The sequence below is a fragment of the Salmo salar genome, chromosome 17 (genome assembly GCF_965601325.2).
Source record: "Salmo salar chromosome 17, fSalSal1, whole genome shotgun sequence".
Taxonomy (NCBI): Eukaryota; Metazoa; Chordata; class Actinopteri; order Salmoniformes; family Salmonidae; genus Salmo; species Salmo salar.
The window spans coordinates 85832919-85849031 of NC_138307.1; the positions used below are offsets into that span (position 1 = coordinate 85832919).

A 16113-nucleotide genomic window follows, 5' to 3' on the forward strand; every position below is an offset into this window, starting at 1 on the left:
AAAAAAACATTTGAGATTTTTCCCAATAATCAACATACACAATAGTTAGTCTACAGAATACAGGATGAATAAGGTAATAAAAAATATATATTTTCCTATAAGTGAAGAATATTATTATCCCTAAACTACAACAGTGACTGATATATATAGTACATTAAAAATAGTAGTTTTATGTTAGTGAATATATTTCATGAAAATAAAGGAAAGCCGCACACTCTAGGAGCTCAGATGCAAAAATGTAATATCCAACGTTTGGACAGCCAAGCTGTCTTCATCAGGGTATAAACAAAGTGTATGTTTTATGTATTTATGTCAGTGTATATATTTCACCAACAGAAAATGAATGGCGCCAGACATCTGTATACCCAATGTGACATTTTATGCCTTTCCCTAACCTTAACCCAAACCTCAGTGAAGCAATACCTGAAATGAACCTAACATTAACCATCATCAATAAAGTTTTTTTTGGGCCGGTTGAATATCCAATTCCTAGTCCTATACATTGGCACGAATTTCAGCATAGTTTTTAATGACAGAAGAGAAGCGAATGACTTTGACCTCATTGGTTTTGGTCTTCTTGTCATCCCACTGGTACTCTGGAGACAACAGCTTGCTGGGCTTGTTGTAAAGCAGGTACCTGTTGAGGTGACTCTCCTCCTGCCAGGCAGCCTCGATGGAATTCCTCGCGTCCTCTTCAAGCTGGTTCCGAAAAACCTTTGTTAGTGTGTACACATCCTCCACGGACCCTCCGAACACAGCCCCGGCGTAGTAGTAGTCTCCCTCATCCATGGGGATGTAGGCTGTCGAGGCTGGGCGCCGTTCATATGTGAAGAGGTCACGGGTCGCCTGGTAAAACCATGGGTGAATCACAGCAACCAGCCTGCCCAGAGACTCGGCCCCCCAGCGAGCGTGGAACTTGCTGTCCACGTCCAGACAGAAGATGTAGTCGGCCTCCCTGCTGATCTGATGTTCGATGGCTGTCTGAATGATCTCCATCCTCCGGGCTGATATCTCCTGCCAGCGGTAAAGGGTACTTAATAGAGAGTTGGGCCACCACCAGCCACCTTGGGCCACCACCAGCAACCTTGGGCCACCACGAGCCACCTTGGGCCACCACGAGCCACCTTTGGCCACCACCAGCCACATTGGGCCACCACCAGCCACCTTGGTCCACCACCAGCCACCAGAACAGCTCTAATGCACCTTGGCAAAGATTCTACAAGTGTCTGAAACTCTATCGGAGGGATAATTTGGTGTTTTGTTGATGGTGGTGGAAACACTATCTCAGGCTCATTTGGATTGAGATCTGGTGACTGGCATATGGTTTACATCGTTTTCATGCTCATCAAACCATTAGGTGACCACTTGTGCCCTGTAAATGGGGGCATTGTTGATCTGGGGGCATAGCCACGGTAGCAAAAAGAATGACTGAAATAATGGTCAGCCCAGCCTTTTTATACATGACCGTTAGCATAATGGGATGTTCATTGCTTAATTAACTCAGAAACCACACCTGTGTGGAAGCACCTACATTCAATATACTTTGTATCCCTCATTTACTAGTGTAGAAGGCTTAACAATCCTTCTTTAACCTGTCTCCTCTCCTTCATCTACACTGATTGAAGTGGATTTAACAAGTGACATCAATAAGGGATCATAGCTTTCACCTGGATTCACCTGGTCAGTCTGTTATGGAGAAAGCACGTGTTCATAATGTTTGTACACTCGGTGTTGTTTCAGTGTTGTAAAAATATTGATCGTTTAATTTCCCTTTTGAATATTTGGGAAAAGTTGTAGGCTACTCACTTTCCAACGGCAAACACTGTTGTTGCTATGGTGAGGTTCATGGACTTGTAGATTATGTCGACGAGGTCAGGGTCAAAGGTTCCTTCCCAGACGATGGGTGCCAACCATGGGGTGACTGCCACCACATCAGTACGACTAAAGAAACAGAACAAGATCAAGCCTGACTGTGTGGTACTGATTATGATCTCAATGTTTACAGATATACAGATCAAGCCTGACTGTGTTGTACTGATTATGATGTCAATGTTTACAGATATACAGATCAAGCCTGACTGTGTTGTTCTGATTATGATCTCAATGTTTACAGATATACAGATCAAACCTGACTGTGTTGTACTGATTATGATCTCAATGTTTACAGATATACAGATCAAGCCTGACTGTGTTGTACTGATTATGATGTCAATGTTTATAGATATACAGATCAAGCCTGACTTTGTGGTACTGATTATGATCTCAATGTTTACAGATATACAGATCAAGCTGGAATGTGTGGTACTGATTATGATCTCAATGTTTACAGATATACAGATCAAACCTGACTGTGTGGTACTGATTATGATCTCAATGTTTACAGATATTCAGATCAAGCCTGACTGTGTGGTACTGATTATGATCTCAATGTTTACAGATATACAGATCAAGCTGGAATGTGTTGTACTGATTATGATCTCAATGTTTACAGATATACAGATAAAGCCTGACTGTGATATACTGATTATGATCTCAATGTTTACAGATATACAGATCAAGCCTGACTGTGTTGTACTGATTATGATCTCAATGTTTACAGATATACAGATCAAGCTGGAATGTGTTGTACTGATTATGATCTCAATGTTTACAGATATTCAGATCAAGCTGGAATGTGTTGTACTGATTATGATCTCAATGTTTACAGATATACAGATCAAGCTGGAATGTGTTGTACTGATTATGATCTCAATGTTTTTGCAATTAAAGGCCCATGAAAAGATGTGTGGTATACTAGGCTACACGCTGATGTGGAAGTTAACAATGATAAGTAACTAACATAAGATAACACTACTCACCCCACCAAGACACTGGGCTGCTTGTACAATAGCCTGGGAGAACAAAACGTAATTCAGTAGTTAATGAAGATATGGGCTGATGTTATTGCTCTCTCAAAAAAAGGTGCTAGTACCAAAAAGGGGTTTTAACTTCACTGTAAGGGAAACCTTTTTTGGGCTGTGGAGAACCTTTTTATTCTTTCTTTGGATAATAATTCATTAAAAAATGCTATAATAGGATAGTAGTTCATTTTTTTTATTTTATTTTGTTTCACCTTTATTTAACCAGGTAGGCAAGTTGAGAACAAGTTCTCATTTACAATTGCGACCTGGCCAAGATAAAGCAAAGCAGTTCGACAACATACAACAACACAGAGTTACACATGGAGTAAAACAAACATACAGTCAATAATACAGTAGGAAAATAAGTCTATATACAATGTGAGAAAATGAGGTGAGATAAGGGAGGTAAAGGCAAAAAAGGCCATGGTGGCAAAGTAAATACAATATAGCAAGTAAAACACTGGAATGGTAGATTTGTAGTAGAAGAAAGTGCAAAGTAGAAATATAAATAATTGGGTGCAAAGGAGCAAAATAAAATAAATAAAATAAATAATTACAGTAGGGGAAGGGGTAGTTGTTTGGGCTAAATTATAGATGGGCTATGTACAGGTTCAGTGATCTGTGAGCTGCTCTGACAGCTGGTGCTTAAAGCCAGTGAGGGAGATAAGTGTTTCCAGTTTCAGAGATTTTTGTAGTTCGTTCCAGTCAACCCAGTCTAATCTAGGTTGCTTTTAAAAAAAATGTATAAGGGTGGTTGCGATAATAACATTTGTATAATTTCCGTGTAGTTTTTTAATCCACGTGGTTTCACCCTTGGATGTAAACATGAGGTTTGTGGAGAACTGATTTGGGGGGTTGGTAATTAGGTAGTGGTGTGTTCTCCAGAGGCTGTGAGATTTAGTTACGTTAAGACCCTTTAAGTTAGAGTGATTAAGGTTTGTAAAGTTAACATGAGCACTCAACCCACTGCGCCTTGGTCCCTTTCATACGACGACCGTTACACCTGCATCGAAATCGCTAAGCAGTTTATTTTGAAGCAGTGTGCCGATGCTTGTATCGCTTTATCGTAAACATGTGTTCAATGACGTCCAAAGCTTCGAAAACAACCACCTGATTGGTTTGGTATTGGTTTTGGTGGAAGACAAAAAGTCTACACTACGGCGTGTGCCACGTCATTTATAATCATTTGACGATTAAACGATGAAATGTTTGTGGAGGACTGACATGGGGTTGGTAACTTTTGAATTAGTAATTCATTTGATTAATATTACGGTGTTTTCTATTCCATGAAAAATGAAAAAACCTCTGGGTTTCTGTTAGGATGGAACGGAAAATGTGGCGCTGTACAACGTGACGGTCGGCAGTACAGTACTGGGCTATTTAGCTAAAGAAACCCTGTGTAGTGCGGACAGGAGACCGGGGTTCAATTCCCTGACGGGGAAGAAGGAGTAGGATGTCCTTGTAAATAATCATTTGTTCTTAACTGATTCCATATGTGTTATTTCATAGTTGTGATGTCTTCACTATTATTCTACAATGTAGAAAATAGTAAAAATAAAGAAAAATCCTGGAATGAGTAGGTGTGTCCAAACTGGTACTCTACGTAACTCAACATTTGTATTATGTATCTCGACAGAATAGACAGATCAGAGCAAATGGCTGTCACACTATCTAATGTCACATAAGACAATTTTTTTTATTTTTTTATTTAACCTTTATTTAACTGGGCAAGTCAGTTAAGAACAAATTGTTATTTACAATAACAGCCTAGGAACAGCCTAGGAACTGCCTTGTTCAGGGGCAGAATGACTAAACTTTACATTGTCAGCTCAGGGATTAGATCTAGCAACATTTTCGGTTACTGGCCCAACGCTCTAACCACTACCTGTCGCCACAAAATGTATGTATCTTTCCAAGATTGACGAAGTGTAACATGAAAAAGGAATTTGAAGTAAATGGCAACCAAAGTCAAAGTCAAAGTCATTGTGGAAAAAGAGGATCTTAACAGTGACCTCCAGGCTCTTCCACATCAGGGAACACATAAATATGGAGAGGTTGAAAATGTCAGTGAAGATACTTGCCAGCTGGTCAGCGCATGCTCTGAGTACATGTCGTGGTTATCCATCCCGGTCCTGCAGCCTTGTGAATGTTAACCTGTTTAAAGGTCTTACTCACATTGGCTATGGAGAGTGTAATCACACAGTTGTCCGTAACAGCTGGTGCTCTCATTCATGGTTCAGTGTTGCTTGCCTCGAAGCGAGCATAGAAGGCATTTAGCTTGGTTGTTAGGCTCGCGTCACTGGTGCAGCTTGCGTCTGGGTTTCCCTTTGTAATCCGTAATAGTTTCCAAGCCCTGACACATCTGACGAGCAACAGAGCCGGTGTAGTACGATTCAATCTTAATCCTGTATTGATGCTTTGCCTGTTTGATGGTTCGTCTGAGGGCTTTGTGAGATTTACGGATTAGTGTCCCACTCTTTGAAAGCAGTAGCTCTAGCCTTTAGCTTACTGCAGATGTTGCCTTTAATCCATGACTGTTGTTTAGGATATGTACGTACGGTCACTGTGGGGACGACGTTGTCGATGCATAATCCAATCAGTGCAAAACAGTCCTGAAACTTACTGTTTGCTATGGACAACTTCCGTATCGCTGGTACATCCTGTTTGAGTTTTTGCTTATAAACAGAAATTAAGAGGATGGTGTTATGGCCAGATTTGCCAAATGCAAGGTGAGGAAGAGCTTTGTATGTGTCTCTGTGTGTAGAATAGCGGTGATCTAGAGTTTTTTTTTTTGCATGTTGTTTGTTGATAAATGGATTTTGTCTGCTTGAGATTGGAGTCTGCGGTTTGATGGCTGGTCTGGTGGAATATTTAACTGTTTGTCTGTGTCCTTGTGTTCGGGGAGGGGAAGGGGTTGGGTCTGGGTTGGCAGTTAAATGTGCAAGAGATTTTCATCCATGTGGATAAAAAAAACTACATTTAAATTCCACTAATTGTTTTGTTCTAGAAATTGTTGCTGATGTACTCAGAGCCAGATTCATTGCGGTGAAGAAACTAACGCCCATGGGCGTGGCGTAGAGTTTGGCCAGGAGCATGGAGTTTGGGTTGCCAGCCAAATGGTGAATGATGGGACAGTAAAATACTGATACACACCTTTCTGGAGAGACGATGTTCTGTACTCTGCTCCTGAATATGGGCTTACTCAGGCTGTATGAGTAGAAAGACATAGTACAATGATTAATGACAGCTATGGCTGTACAGTATACATAATACACATACAGTATCTGTGTAGCTCTTAGTGATGGGCACCGATATGGAAACTCTATATCGATGTCAGTTGCATTTTTTTCAAACTGATATCAATGTCATATCGATTTTATGAAGTCCAGACAACTGCATGCTGATTTCCCATTAGGACAACTGGGAATTTTCTGTCGGCATAACTTTATTTCAACAAACATAATTGTTAATGGATAGTTCATGGATAGCCTACTCACAGACACAATGAGAGAACCAATACATGATGGTTTAACCTTAATACACATTGGAAACTGTTGAGCATGAAAAACCCAGCAACGTTGCAATTCTTGACACAAACCGGTGAGCCTCTCACCTACTACCAAACCCCGTTCAAAGACACTTAAATCTTTTGTTTTTTCCATTCACCCTTTGAATGGCACACATATGCAATCCATGTCTCAATTCTCTCGAGTCATAAATCCTTCTTTAACCTGTCTCCTCCCTTTCATCTACACTGATTGAAGTGGATGTAGTAAGTGACATCAGTAAGGGATCATAGCTTTCACCTGGATTCACCTGTCAGTTTATGTCATGGAAAGACAGTGTCCTTAATGTTTTGTACACTCAGTGAGTAAACGCAGCATGTAAAGTGTTGGTCCCATGTTTCATGAGCTGAAATAAAACATCTCAGAAATGTTATTTCTCTCAAATGTTGTGCACAAATGTGTTTACATCCCTGTTGGTGAGCATTTCTCATTTGCCAAGATATCCATCCACCTGACAGGTGTGTCATATCAAGAAGCTGATTAAAGATCATTACACAGGTGCACCTTCTGCTGGGGACAATAAAAGGCCACTCTAAAATGTGTAGTTTTGTCACACAACACAATGCTACAGATGTCTCATGTTTTGAGGGAGTGTGCAATTGGCATGCTGACTCCACCAGAGCTACTGCCAGAGAATTGAATGTTCATTTCTCTAACATAAGCCGCCTCCAATGTTGTTTTAAAGAATTTGGTAGTACGTCCAACAGGCTCCAAGTGTGAGCCAAGTCAGGAAGAACTGGTACTCACTAAGCAAGTAGTGTGACGTCCGATACACACATATGGTTTTGATTAAGTATTGTAGTTTGTTAAACCATTTTTTCACAAAGTGAAAACAACCAAAACAAATGGAAAAAATACTATGGAACAAATAATCAAACCTTGATTTCACTATAGCAAACAAACTGTAAGAAAATGCCCCTTTTTTATGCATGCCATTGTGATAACAACAGACTGATCCAAATTGCTAGTTGGGTCATGGGGTTGGGATTTTCTGATGGGTCTGGGTTTGTTGGAACCAAAGCTAATGGTTGTTGGTTTGCTCTTAGTGGGACTATAATTTGTTGGTTTTATCCAGTTGAACCTCTGAACCAGTTTGAAAGCAATGGGAAGCTTGTTGATGGCCCATCAGCAGGCCGTTAAGTATGCTACGTTGAAGGCCTATGAGATGGTTTTGTTCCTCCAGGAACAGTCATGTATGCTCTCTTTCATAATAGTGTAGGGTAACAGCAACTATGAACCAATATCACAATGTGACTTGTTCACATCCTTATTGGTGCTCACCATTAGTAACTGTGTACAGTACATCTCTGTTATCCTGTCTGGGCTAGGGGGCAGTATTTTCACGGCCGGATGAAAAACGTACCCAATTTAAACAGGTTACTACTCTGGCTCAGAGACTAGAATATGCATATTATTAGTAGATTTGGATAGAAAACACTCTGAAGTTTCTTATACTGTTTGAATGGTGTCTGTGAGTATAACAGAACTCATATGGCAGGCAAAAACCTGAAAAAAAATCCAACCAGGAAGTGGATTGTAGTTTTTCAAGACTGGGCCTATTCAGTATACAGTGACTTAGGGTTCAGTTTGCACTTCCTAAGGCTTCCACTAGATGTCAACAGTCTTTAGAACGTGTTTCAGGCTTTTGCAGTCAACAGAGAGCGATCAAGACCTCCTGGAGTCTGATGACCGAGAGAATGACAGGCCACAATTACGCTCATTCACGTGAGGAGGTAGCTGTGTTCCAAAACGTTTTTCAAGACACTGGAATCGTCCGGTTGGAATATTATTGAAGTTCTAAGTTAACCTCTATGGGCTAGGCGGGACGTAATCGTCCCACCTACGTAACAGCCAGTGTGAGATTTTCAAATACCTTAAAAATCCTATTACTTCAATTTCTCAAACATATGACTATTTTACAGCATTTTAAAGACAAGACTCTCTTTAATCTAACCACACTGTCCGATTTCAAAAAGGCTTTACAACGAAAGCAAAACATTAGATTATGTCAGCAGAGTACCCAGCCAGAAATAATCAGACACCCATTTTTCAAGCAAGCATTTAATGTCACAAAAACCCAGAAGACAGCTAAATGCAGCACTAACCTTTGATGATCTTCATCAGATGACAACCCTAGGACATTATGTTATACAATACATGCATGTTTTGTTCAATCAAGTTCATATTTATATCAAAAAACAGCTTTTTACATTAGCATGTGACGTTCAGAACTAGCATACCCCCCGCAAACTTCCGGGGAATTTACTAACAATTTACTAAATTACTCACGATAAACGTTCACAAAAAGCATAACAATTATTTTAAGTATTATAGATACAGAACTCCTCTATGCACTCGATATGTCCGATTTTGAAATAGCTTTTTGGTGAAAGCACATTTTGCAATATTCTAAGTACATAGCCCAGCCATCACGGGCTAGCTATTTAGACACCCGGTAAGTTTAGCCTTCACCAAAATCAGATTTACTATTACAAAAGTTTGATTACCTTTTGTTGTCTTCGTCAGAATGCACTCCCAGGACTTCTACTTCAATAGCAAATGTTGGTTTGGTCCAAAATAATCCATCGTTATATCCGAATAGCGGCGTTTTGTTCGTGCGTTCCAGAAACTATCCGAAATGGTAAATCAGGGTCGTGCGCATGGCGCATTTCGTGACAAAAAAATTCTAAATATTCCATTACCGTACTTCGAAGCATGTCAACCGCTGTTTAAAATCAATTTTTATGCAATTTATCTCGTAAAAAAGCGATAATATTCCGACCGGGAATCTCCTTTTCGGCAAACAGAGGAAAAAACACAAAGACGGGGGCGGCCAGTGCACGCGCCTAAGCCCACAGTCCCTTGATCGGCCACTTGAGAAAGGCGATAATGTGTTTCAGCCTGGGGCTGGAATGACGACATTCAGGTTTTTCCCGGGCTCTGAGAGCCTATTGGAGCCGTGGGAAGTGTCACGTTACCGCAGAGATCCTTTGTAATGGAATGAGATGTCAAAGAAAGACAATAAATGGTCAGACAGGCCACTTCCTGTGAAGGAATCTCTCAGGTTTTGACCTGCCATTTGAGTTCTGTTATACTCACAGACACCATTCAAACAGTTTTAGAAACTTTGGAGTGTTTTCTATCCAAAGCCAATAATTATATGCATATTCTAGTTACTGGGCAGGAGTAGTAACCAGATTAAATCGGGTACGTTTTTTTATCCAGCCGTGTCAATACTGCCCCCTAGCCCTAACAGGTTAAAAAGGCCCTAAAGATTGATGTTTTACAACGTTTGACATGTTTCAACGAACGTAAATATAACTTTTTGTCGTGAAATTTTCGGTGCGCTTCCTACATTTGGAATAGCTTACTGAACGCACAAACAACAAGGAGTTATTTGGACATAAATTATGGACTTTATCGAACAAAACAACATTTATTGTGGACCTGGGATTCCTGGAAGTGCCTTCTGATGAAGATCAAAGGTAAGTGAATATTTCTAATGCTATTTATGATTTTAAATGACTCCAAAATGGCGGGTATCTGTATAGCCTGGTGTATTTTTCTGAGCGCAGTACTCAGATTATTGCAAAGTGTGCTTTCCCCGTGAAGCCTTTTTGAAATCTGTCACAGCGGTTGCATAAAGGAGATGTTCATCTATAATTCTTTGAATAACAGTTTAATATTTTATCAACGTTTATGATAAGAATTTTTGTAAATTGCTGTGCTGATTCACAGGCAGTATTGGAGGCAAAATATTTTCTGAATGTCACGCGCCAATGCAAAATGCTGTTTTTTTTATATAAATATGAACTTTATGGAACAAAACATACATGTATTGTGTAACATAATGTCCTAGGAGTGTCATCTGATGAGGATCGTCAAAGGTTAGTGCTTCATTTCACTGTGTTTTGGGTTTTATTGACACATGTCCTTGCTTGGAAAATGGCTGTGATTATTTTTGTCTATGTACTCTCCTAACATAATCTAATGTTTTGCTTTCGCTGTAAAGCCTTTTTGAAATCGGACAATGTGGTTACATCAAGGAGACGTGTATCTTTAAAATGGTTTAAAATAGTCGTATGTTTGAGAAAGCTGAATTATTACATTTTGTTGTTTTTCAATTTGCCGCCCTGATATTTCACTGGCTGTGTCCCGCAAGTGGGACGCTACCGTCCCACCTAGCCCATAGAAGTGATGTCATCTCTGAAAATGATCTAACGGGTAACATTAAGGAAATAGAAAGGAGTGTTTATTAAAAGTATCAAGTACCATGACTTGTTGCGAGAATTTCTCAGTTTATATCAAATCAAATTTATTTATATAGCCCTTCGTACATCAGCTGATATCTCCAAGTGCTGTACAGAAACCCAGCCTAAAACCCCAAACAGCAAGCAAAGCATGTGAAAGAAGCACGGTGGCTAGGAAAAACTCCCTAGGAAAAACTCCCTAGAAAGGCCAAAAACCTAGGAAGAAACCTAGAGAGGAACCAGGCTATGAGGGGTGGCCAGTCCTCTTCTGGCTGTGCAGGGTGGATATTATAACAGAACATGGTCAAGACGTTAAAATGTTCATAAATGACCAGCATGGTCAAATAATAATAATCATAGTAGTTGTCGAGGGTGCAACAAGCACGTCCGGTGAACGGGTCAGGGTTCCATAGCCGCAGGCAGAACAGTTGAAACTGGAGCAGCAGCACAGCCAGGTGGACTGGGGACAGCAAGGAGTCATCATACCAGGTAGTCCTGAGGCATGGTCCTAGGGCTCAGGTCCTCTGAGAGAAAGACAGAAAGAGAGAAAGATAGAATTAGAGAGAGCATATTTAAATTCACTCAGGACACCGGATAAGACAAGAGAAATACTCCAGATGTAACAGACTGACCCTAGCCCCCCGACACATAAACTACTGCAGCATAAATACTGGAGGCTGAGACAGGAGGGATCAGAAGACACTGTGGCCCCATCCGATGATACCCCCGGACAGGGCCAAACAGGCAGGATATAACCCCACCCACTTTGCCAAAGCACAGCCCCCACACCACTAGAGGGATGTCTCCAACCACCAACTTACCGTCCTAAGACAAGGCCGAGTATAGCCCACAACGATCTCCGCCATGGCACAACCCAAGACAGGAAGACCACGTCAGTGACTACACCCACTCAAGTGACGCACCCCTCCCATGGACGGCATGGAAGAACACCAGTAAGCCAGTGACTCAGCCCCTGTAAAAGGGTTAGAGGCAGAGAATCCCAGTGGAAAGAGGGGAACCGGCAAGGCAGAGACAGCAAGGGCGGTTCGTTGCTCCAGCCTTTCCGTTCACCTTCACACTCCTGGGCCAGACTATACTTAATCATAGGACCTACTGAAGAGATAAGTCTTCAGTAAAGACTTAAAGGTTGAGACTGAGTCTGCGTCTCTCACATTGGTAGGCAGACCATTCCATAAAAATGGAGCTCTATAGGAGAAAGCCCTACCTCCAGCCGTTTGCTTAGAAATTCTAGGGACAATTAGGAGGCCTGCGTCTTGTGACCGTAGCGTACGTGTAGGTATGTACGGCAGGACCAAATTGGAAAGATAGGTAGGAGCAAGCCCATGTAATGCTTTGTAGGTTAGCAGTAAAACCTTGAAATCAGCCCTTGCCTTAACAGGAAGCCAGTGTAGGGAGGCTAGCACTGGAGTAATATGATCAAATTTTTTGGTTCTAGTCAGGATTCTAGCAGCCGTATTTAGCACTAACTGAAGTTTATTTAGTGCTTTATCCGGGTAGCCGGAAAGTAGAGCATTGCAGTAGTCCAGCCTAGAAGTAACAAAAGCATGGATACATTTTTCTGTGTCATTTTTGGACAGAAAGTTTCTGATTTTTGCAATGTTACGTAGATGGAAAAAAGCTGTCCTTGAAACAGTCTTGATATGTTCTTCAAAAGAGAGATCAGGGTCCAGAGTAACGCCGAGGTCCTTCACAGTTTTATTTGAGACGACTGTACAACCATCCAGATTAATTGTCAGATTCAACAGAAGATCTCTTTGTTTCTTGGGACCTAGAACAAGCATCTCTGTTTTGTCCGAGTTTAAAAGTAGAAAGTTTGCAGCCATCCACTTCTTTATGTCTGAAACACAGGCTTCTAGCGAGGGCAATTTTGGGGCTTCACCATGTTTCATTGAAATGTACAGCTGTGTGTCGTCCGCATAGCAGTGAAATTTAACATTATGTTTTCGAATGACATCCCCAAGAGGTAAAATATATAGTGAAAATAATAGTGGTCCTAAAACGGAACCTTGAGGAACACCGAAATTTACAATTGATTTGTCAGAGGACAAACCATTCACAGAGACAAACTGATATCTTTCCGACAGATAAGATCTAAACCAGGCCAGAACTTGTCCATGTAGACCAATTTGGGTTTCCAATCTCTCCAAAAGAATGTGGTGATCGATGGTATCAAAAGCGGCACTAAGATCTAGGAGCACGAGGACAGATGCAGAGCCTCGGTCTGACGTCATTAAAAGGTAATTTACCACCTTCACAAGTGCAGTCTCAGTGCTATGATGGGGTCTAAAACCAGACTGAAGCGTTTCGTATACATTGTTTGTCTTCAGGAAGGCAGTGAGTTGCTGTGCAACAGCTTTTTCAAAAAAATTTGAGAGGAATGGAAGATTCGATATAGGCCGATAGTTTTTTATAATTTATGGATCAAGATTCGGCTTTTTCAAGAGAGGCTTTATTACTGCCACTTTTAGTGAGCTTGGTACACATCCGGTGGATAGAGAGCCGTTTATTATGTTCAACATAGGAGGGCCAAGCACAGGAAGCAGCTTTTTCAGTAGTTTAGTTGGAATTGGGTCCAGTATGCAGCTTGAGGGTTTGGAGGCCATGATTATTTTCATCATTGTGTCAAGAGATATAGCACTAAAACACTTTAGTATCTCCCTTGATCCTAGGTCCTGGCAGAGTTGTGTAGACTCAGGACAATGGAGCTTTGGAGGAATACCCAGATTTAAAGAGGAGTCTGTAATTTGCTTTCTAATGATCATGATCTTTTCCTCAAAGAAGTTCATAAATGTATTACTGCTGAAGTGAAAGCCATCCTCCATTTGCGAAGGCTGCTTTTTAGTTAGCTTTGCGACAGTATCAAAAAGAAATTTCGGATTGTTCTTATTTTCCTCAATTAAGTTGGAAAAATAGGATGATCGAGCAGCAGTGAGGGCTCTTCGATACTGCACGGTACTGTCTTTCCAAGCTAGTCGGAAGACTTCCAGTTTGGTGTGGCGCCATTTCCGTTCCAATTTTCTGGAAGCTTGCTTCAGAGCTCGTGTATTTTCTGTATACCAGGGAGCTAGTTTCTTATGACAGATGTTTTTAGTTTAGGGGTGCAACTGCATCTAGGGTATTGCGCAAGGTTAAATTGAGTTCCTCAGTTAGGTGGTTAACTGATTTTTGTCCTCTGACGTCCTTGGGTAGGCAGTCTGAGAATTTATAGCATGACTTTTAATGCTCCTTGGTTGGGGTCTGAGCAGATTATTTGTTGCGATTGCAAACGCAATAAAATGGTGGTCCGATAGTCCAGGATTATGAGGAAAAACATTAAGATCCACAACATTTATTCCATGGGACAAAACTAGGTCCAGAGTATGACTGTGGCAGTGAGTAGGTCCAGAGACATGTTGGACAAAACCCACTGAGTCGATGATGGCTCCGAAAGCCTTTTGGAGTGGGTCTGTGGACTTTTCCATGTGAATGTTAAAGTCACCAAAAATTTGAATATTATCTGCTGTGACTACAAGATCTGATAGGAATTCAGGGAACTCAGTGAGGAACACTGCATATGGCCCAGGAGGCCTGTAAACAGTAGCTATAAAAAGTGAGTGAGTAGGCTGCATAGATTTCATGACTAGAAGCTCAAAAGATGAAAACGTCATTGTTTTTTTTTTGGTAAATTGAAATTTGCTATCGTAAATGTTAGCAACACCTCCGCCTTTGCCGGATGCACGGGGGGTATGGTCACTAGTGTAACCAGGGGGTGAGGCCTCATTTAACACAGTAAATTCATCAGGCTTAAGCCATGTTTCAGTCAGGCCAATCACATCAAGATTATGATCAGTGATTAGTTCATTGACTATAACTGCCTTGGAAGTGAGGGATCTAACATTAAGTAACCCAATTTTGAGATGTGAGGTATCACAATCTCTTTCAATAATGGCAGGAATGGAGGAGGTCTTTATACTAGTGAGATTGCTAAAGCGAACACCGACATTTTTAATTTTGCCCAACCTAGATCGAGGCACAGACATCAACTAACCTGGTGTTCCTCTGGTCCTCATCAACTGGGATATGTATTTTGGAAGTGTCAAACCAAACCCTGTGAATAAGAATCAATCAGAAAATCCATATCACATTATAGCTTCATTAGGGTGTAATAAATTAACAGAAACTTAAGCTTACATGTTTTGCCTTTCATTGAAGTGGTTGAAGACCATATACCTTTGGGGAGAGAGGAGAGAATCAGTTCAAGTCTGTCATGAAAACATTTCAGCCCACTACGCTATGAAACCACACGCTATTACAGAGACTGACATTATGCAAGGATTTAGGAACATCATAGTTTTCCCTAAATATTGCAAATCTTTGGAAGATACTATCTTTATTAAGACCAGAATTATGCTATTTACACTTTGTAGTCAACTTTGGCCCTTGAATCAATGTTTGACTAATATTGATGCCACAGGATGATTTCAACCAGTGAAGTTGTTTTTCTGGTTCAGATCCTCTATGAGGTGGGTATTGCAAGTATACTTTAAGGTGGGACAAATTAGCACGCAAAGTACACTTAGTTGACATGAAATAGTACAAAAACACTACTTGAATTCTACTTTAAATGTAGGTGTCCCAAAGTAACACCATTTAAGTAACATTAAATACATGCATAGTATATAAAAATACAACCATGAAAGGTATACTGACATAGTACACCAAAGCTAGATAAAGTGCACCTTTAGTGTACATGGGATATGCTAGCGACATTACTATTTGCAATTATCTTTCAGTGCCACTACAAATTCACCGAATGTATATTGAGAACACTCAAATAAAATCTTTCAAGTACAGTTTAAGGTGGGTAGATAAGGTGGGTATTACAAACACTTTTAGGTGGGTCAGTATACTTTACTCAGTACACTTAGTTGACATGAAATTGTACTATATCACTTTAATTCAACTTCAATTTATTTAGTACAGATTTAGCTGTTCCAAAATAACACCATTTACATACACACATAGCACATGCATAGTAATTACATAAAATATAGAAAAACACATACCCCAGAAGCAAGAAGATTCCAACAATGATAAGGAGAACAAACTGCTTTACATTTGAACTGAAACACATTGTTCTTCCAATAGTGTCAGCAAATATTTAGTTTATCCTACACTAGAAGCAATGTCCAATCAAATGAAGATATCTCAAATGAAACTAGTGGATCTAATCAGCACGCCTAGTCAAATGAGGAGGAGGAGCCTCAGCCCTTTGAACTGTACCTCCATGGACATATACACACATCACCACGGTAACCCACACCCAAACCAGAAGTAACCTGAAAATAGAGTCCTTTACCAACCAACCCTAACCACTTGTACATGTAGTATCCATCC

At 40.6% G+C, this 16113-nt stretch overlaps 1 protein-coding gene and 1 long non-coding RNA gene across 2 annotated transcripts; both read right to left on the reverse strand.

Annotated features, from left to right (window-relative positions):
- Positions 1-474: 474 nt before the first annotated feature.
- LOC145861347 (globoside alpha-1,3-N-acetylgalactosaminyltransferase 1-like) lies at positions 475-8558 on the reverse strand. Its single transcript, XM_082963357.1, has 4 exons — positions 6054-8558; positions 2859-2891; positions 1807-1941; positions 475-1084 (listed from the first exon to the last, which is right to left on the reverse strand). The coding sequence occupies exons 1-4, from the start codon at positions 6125-6127 to the stop codon at positions 496-498; spliced, it is 831 nt and encodes a 276-aa protein (XP_082819483.1). The 5' UTR covers positions 6128-8558; the 3' UTR covers positions 475-495.
- A 2143-nt stretch (positions 8559-10701) lies between these two features.
- LOC145861446 (uncharacterized) lies at positions 10702-15913 on the reverse strand. Its single transcript, XR_014381256.1, has 4 exons — positions 15783-15913; positions 14908-14946; positions 14765-14824; positions 10702-11240 (listed from the first exon to the last, which is right to left on the reverse strand). It is a non-coding gene; the product is annotated as an uncharacterized LOC145861446 (long non-coding RNA).
- Positions 15914-16113: the final 200 nt, after the last annotated feature.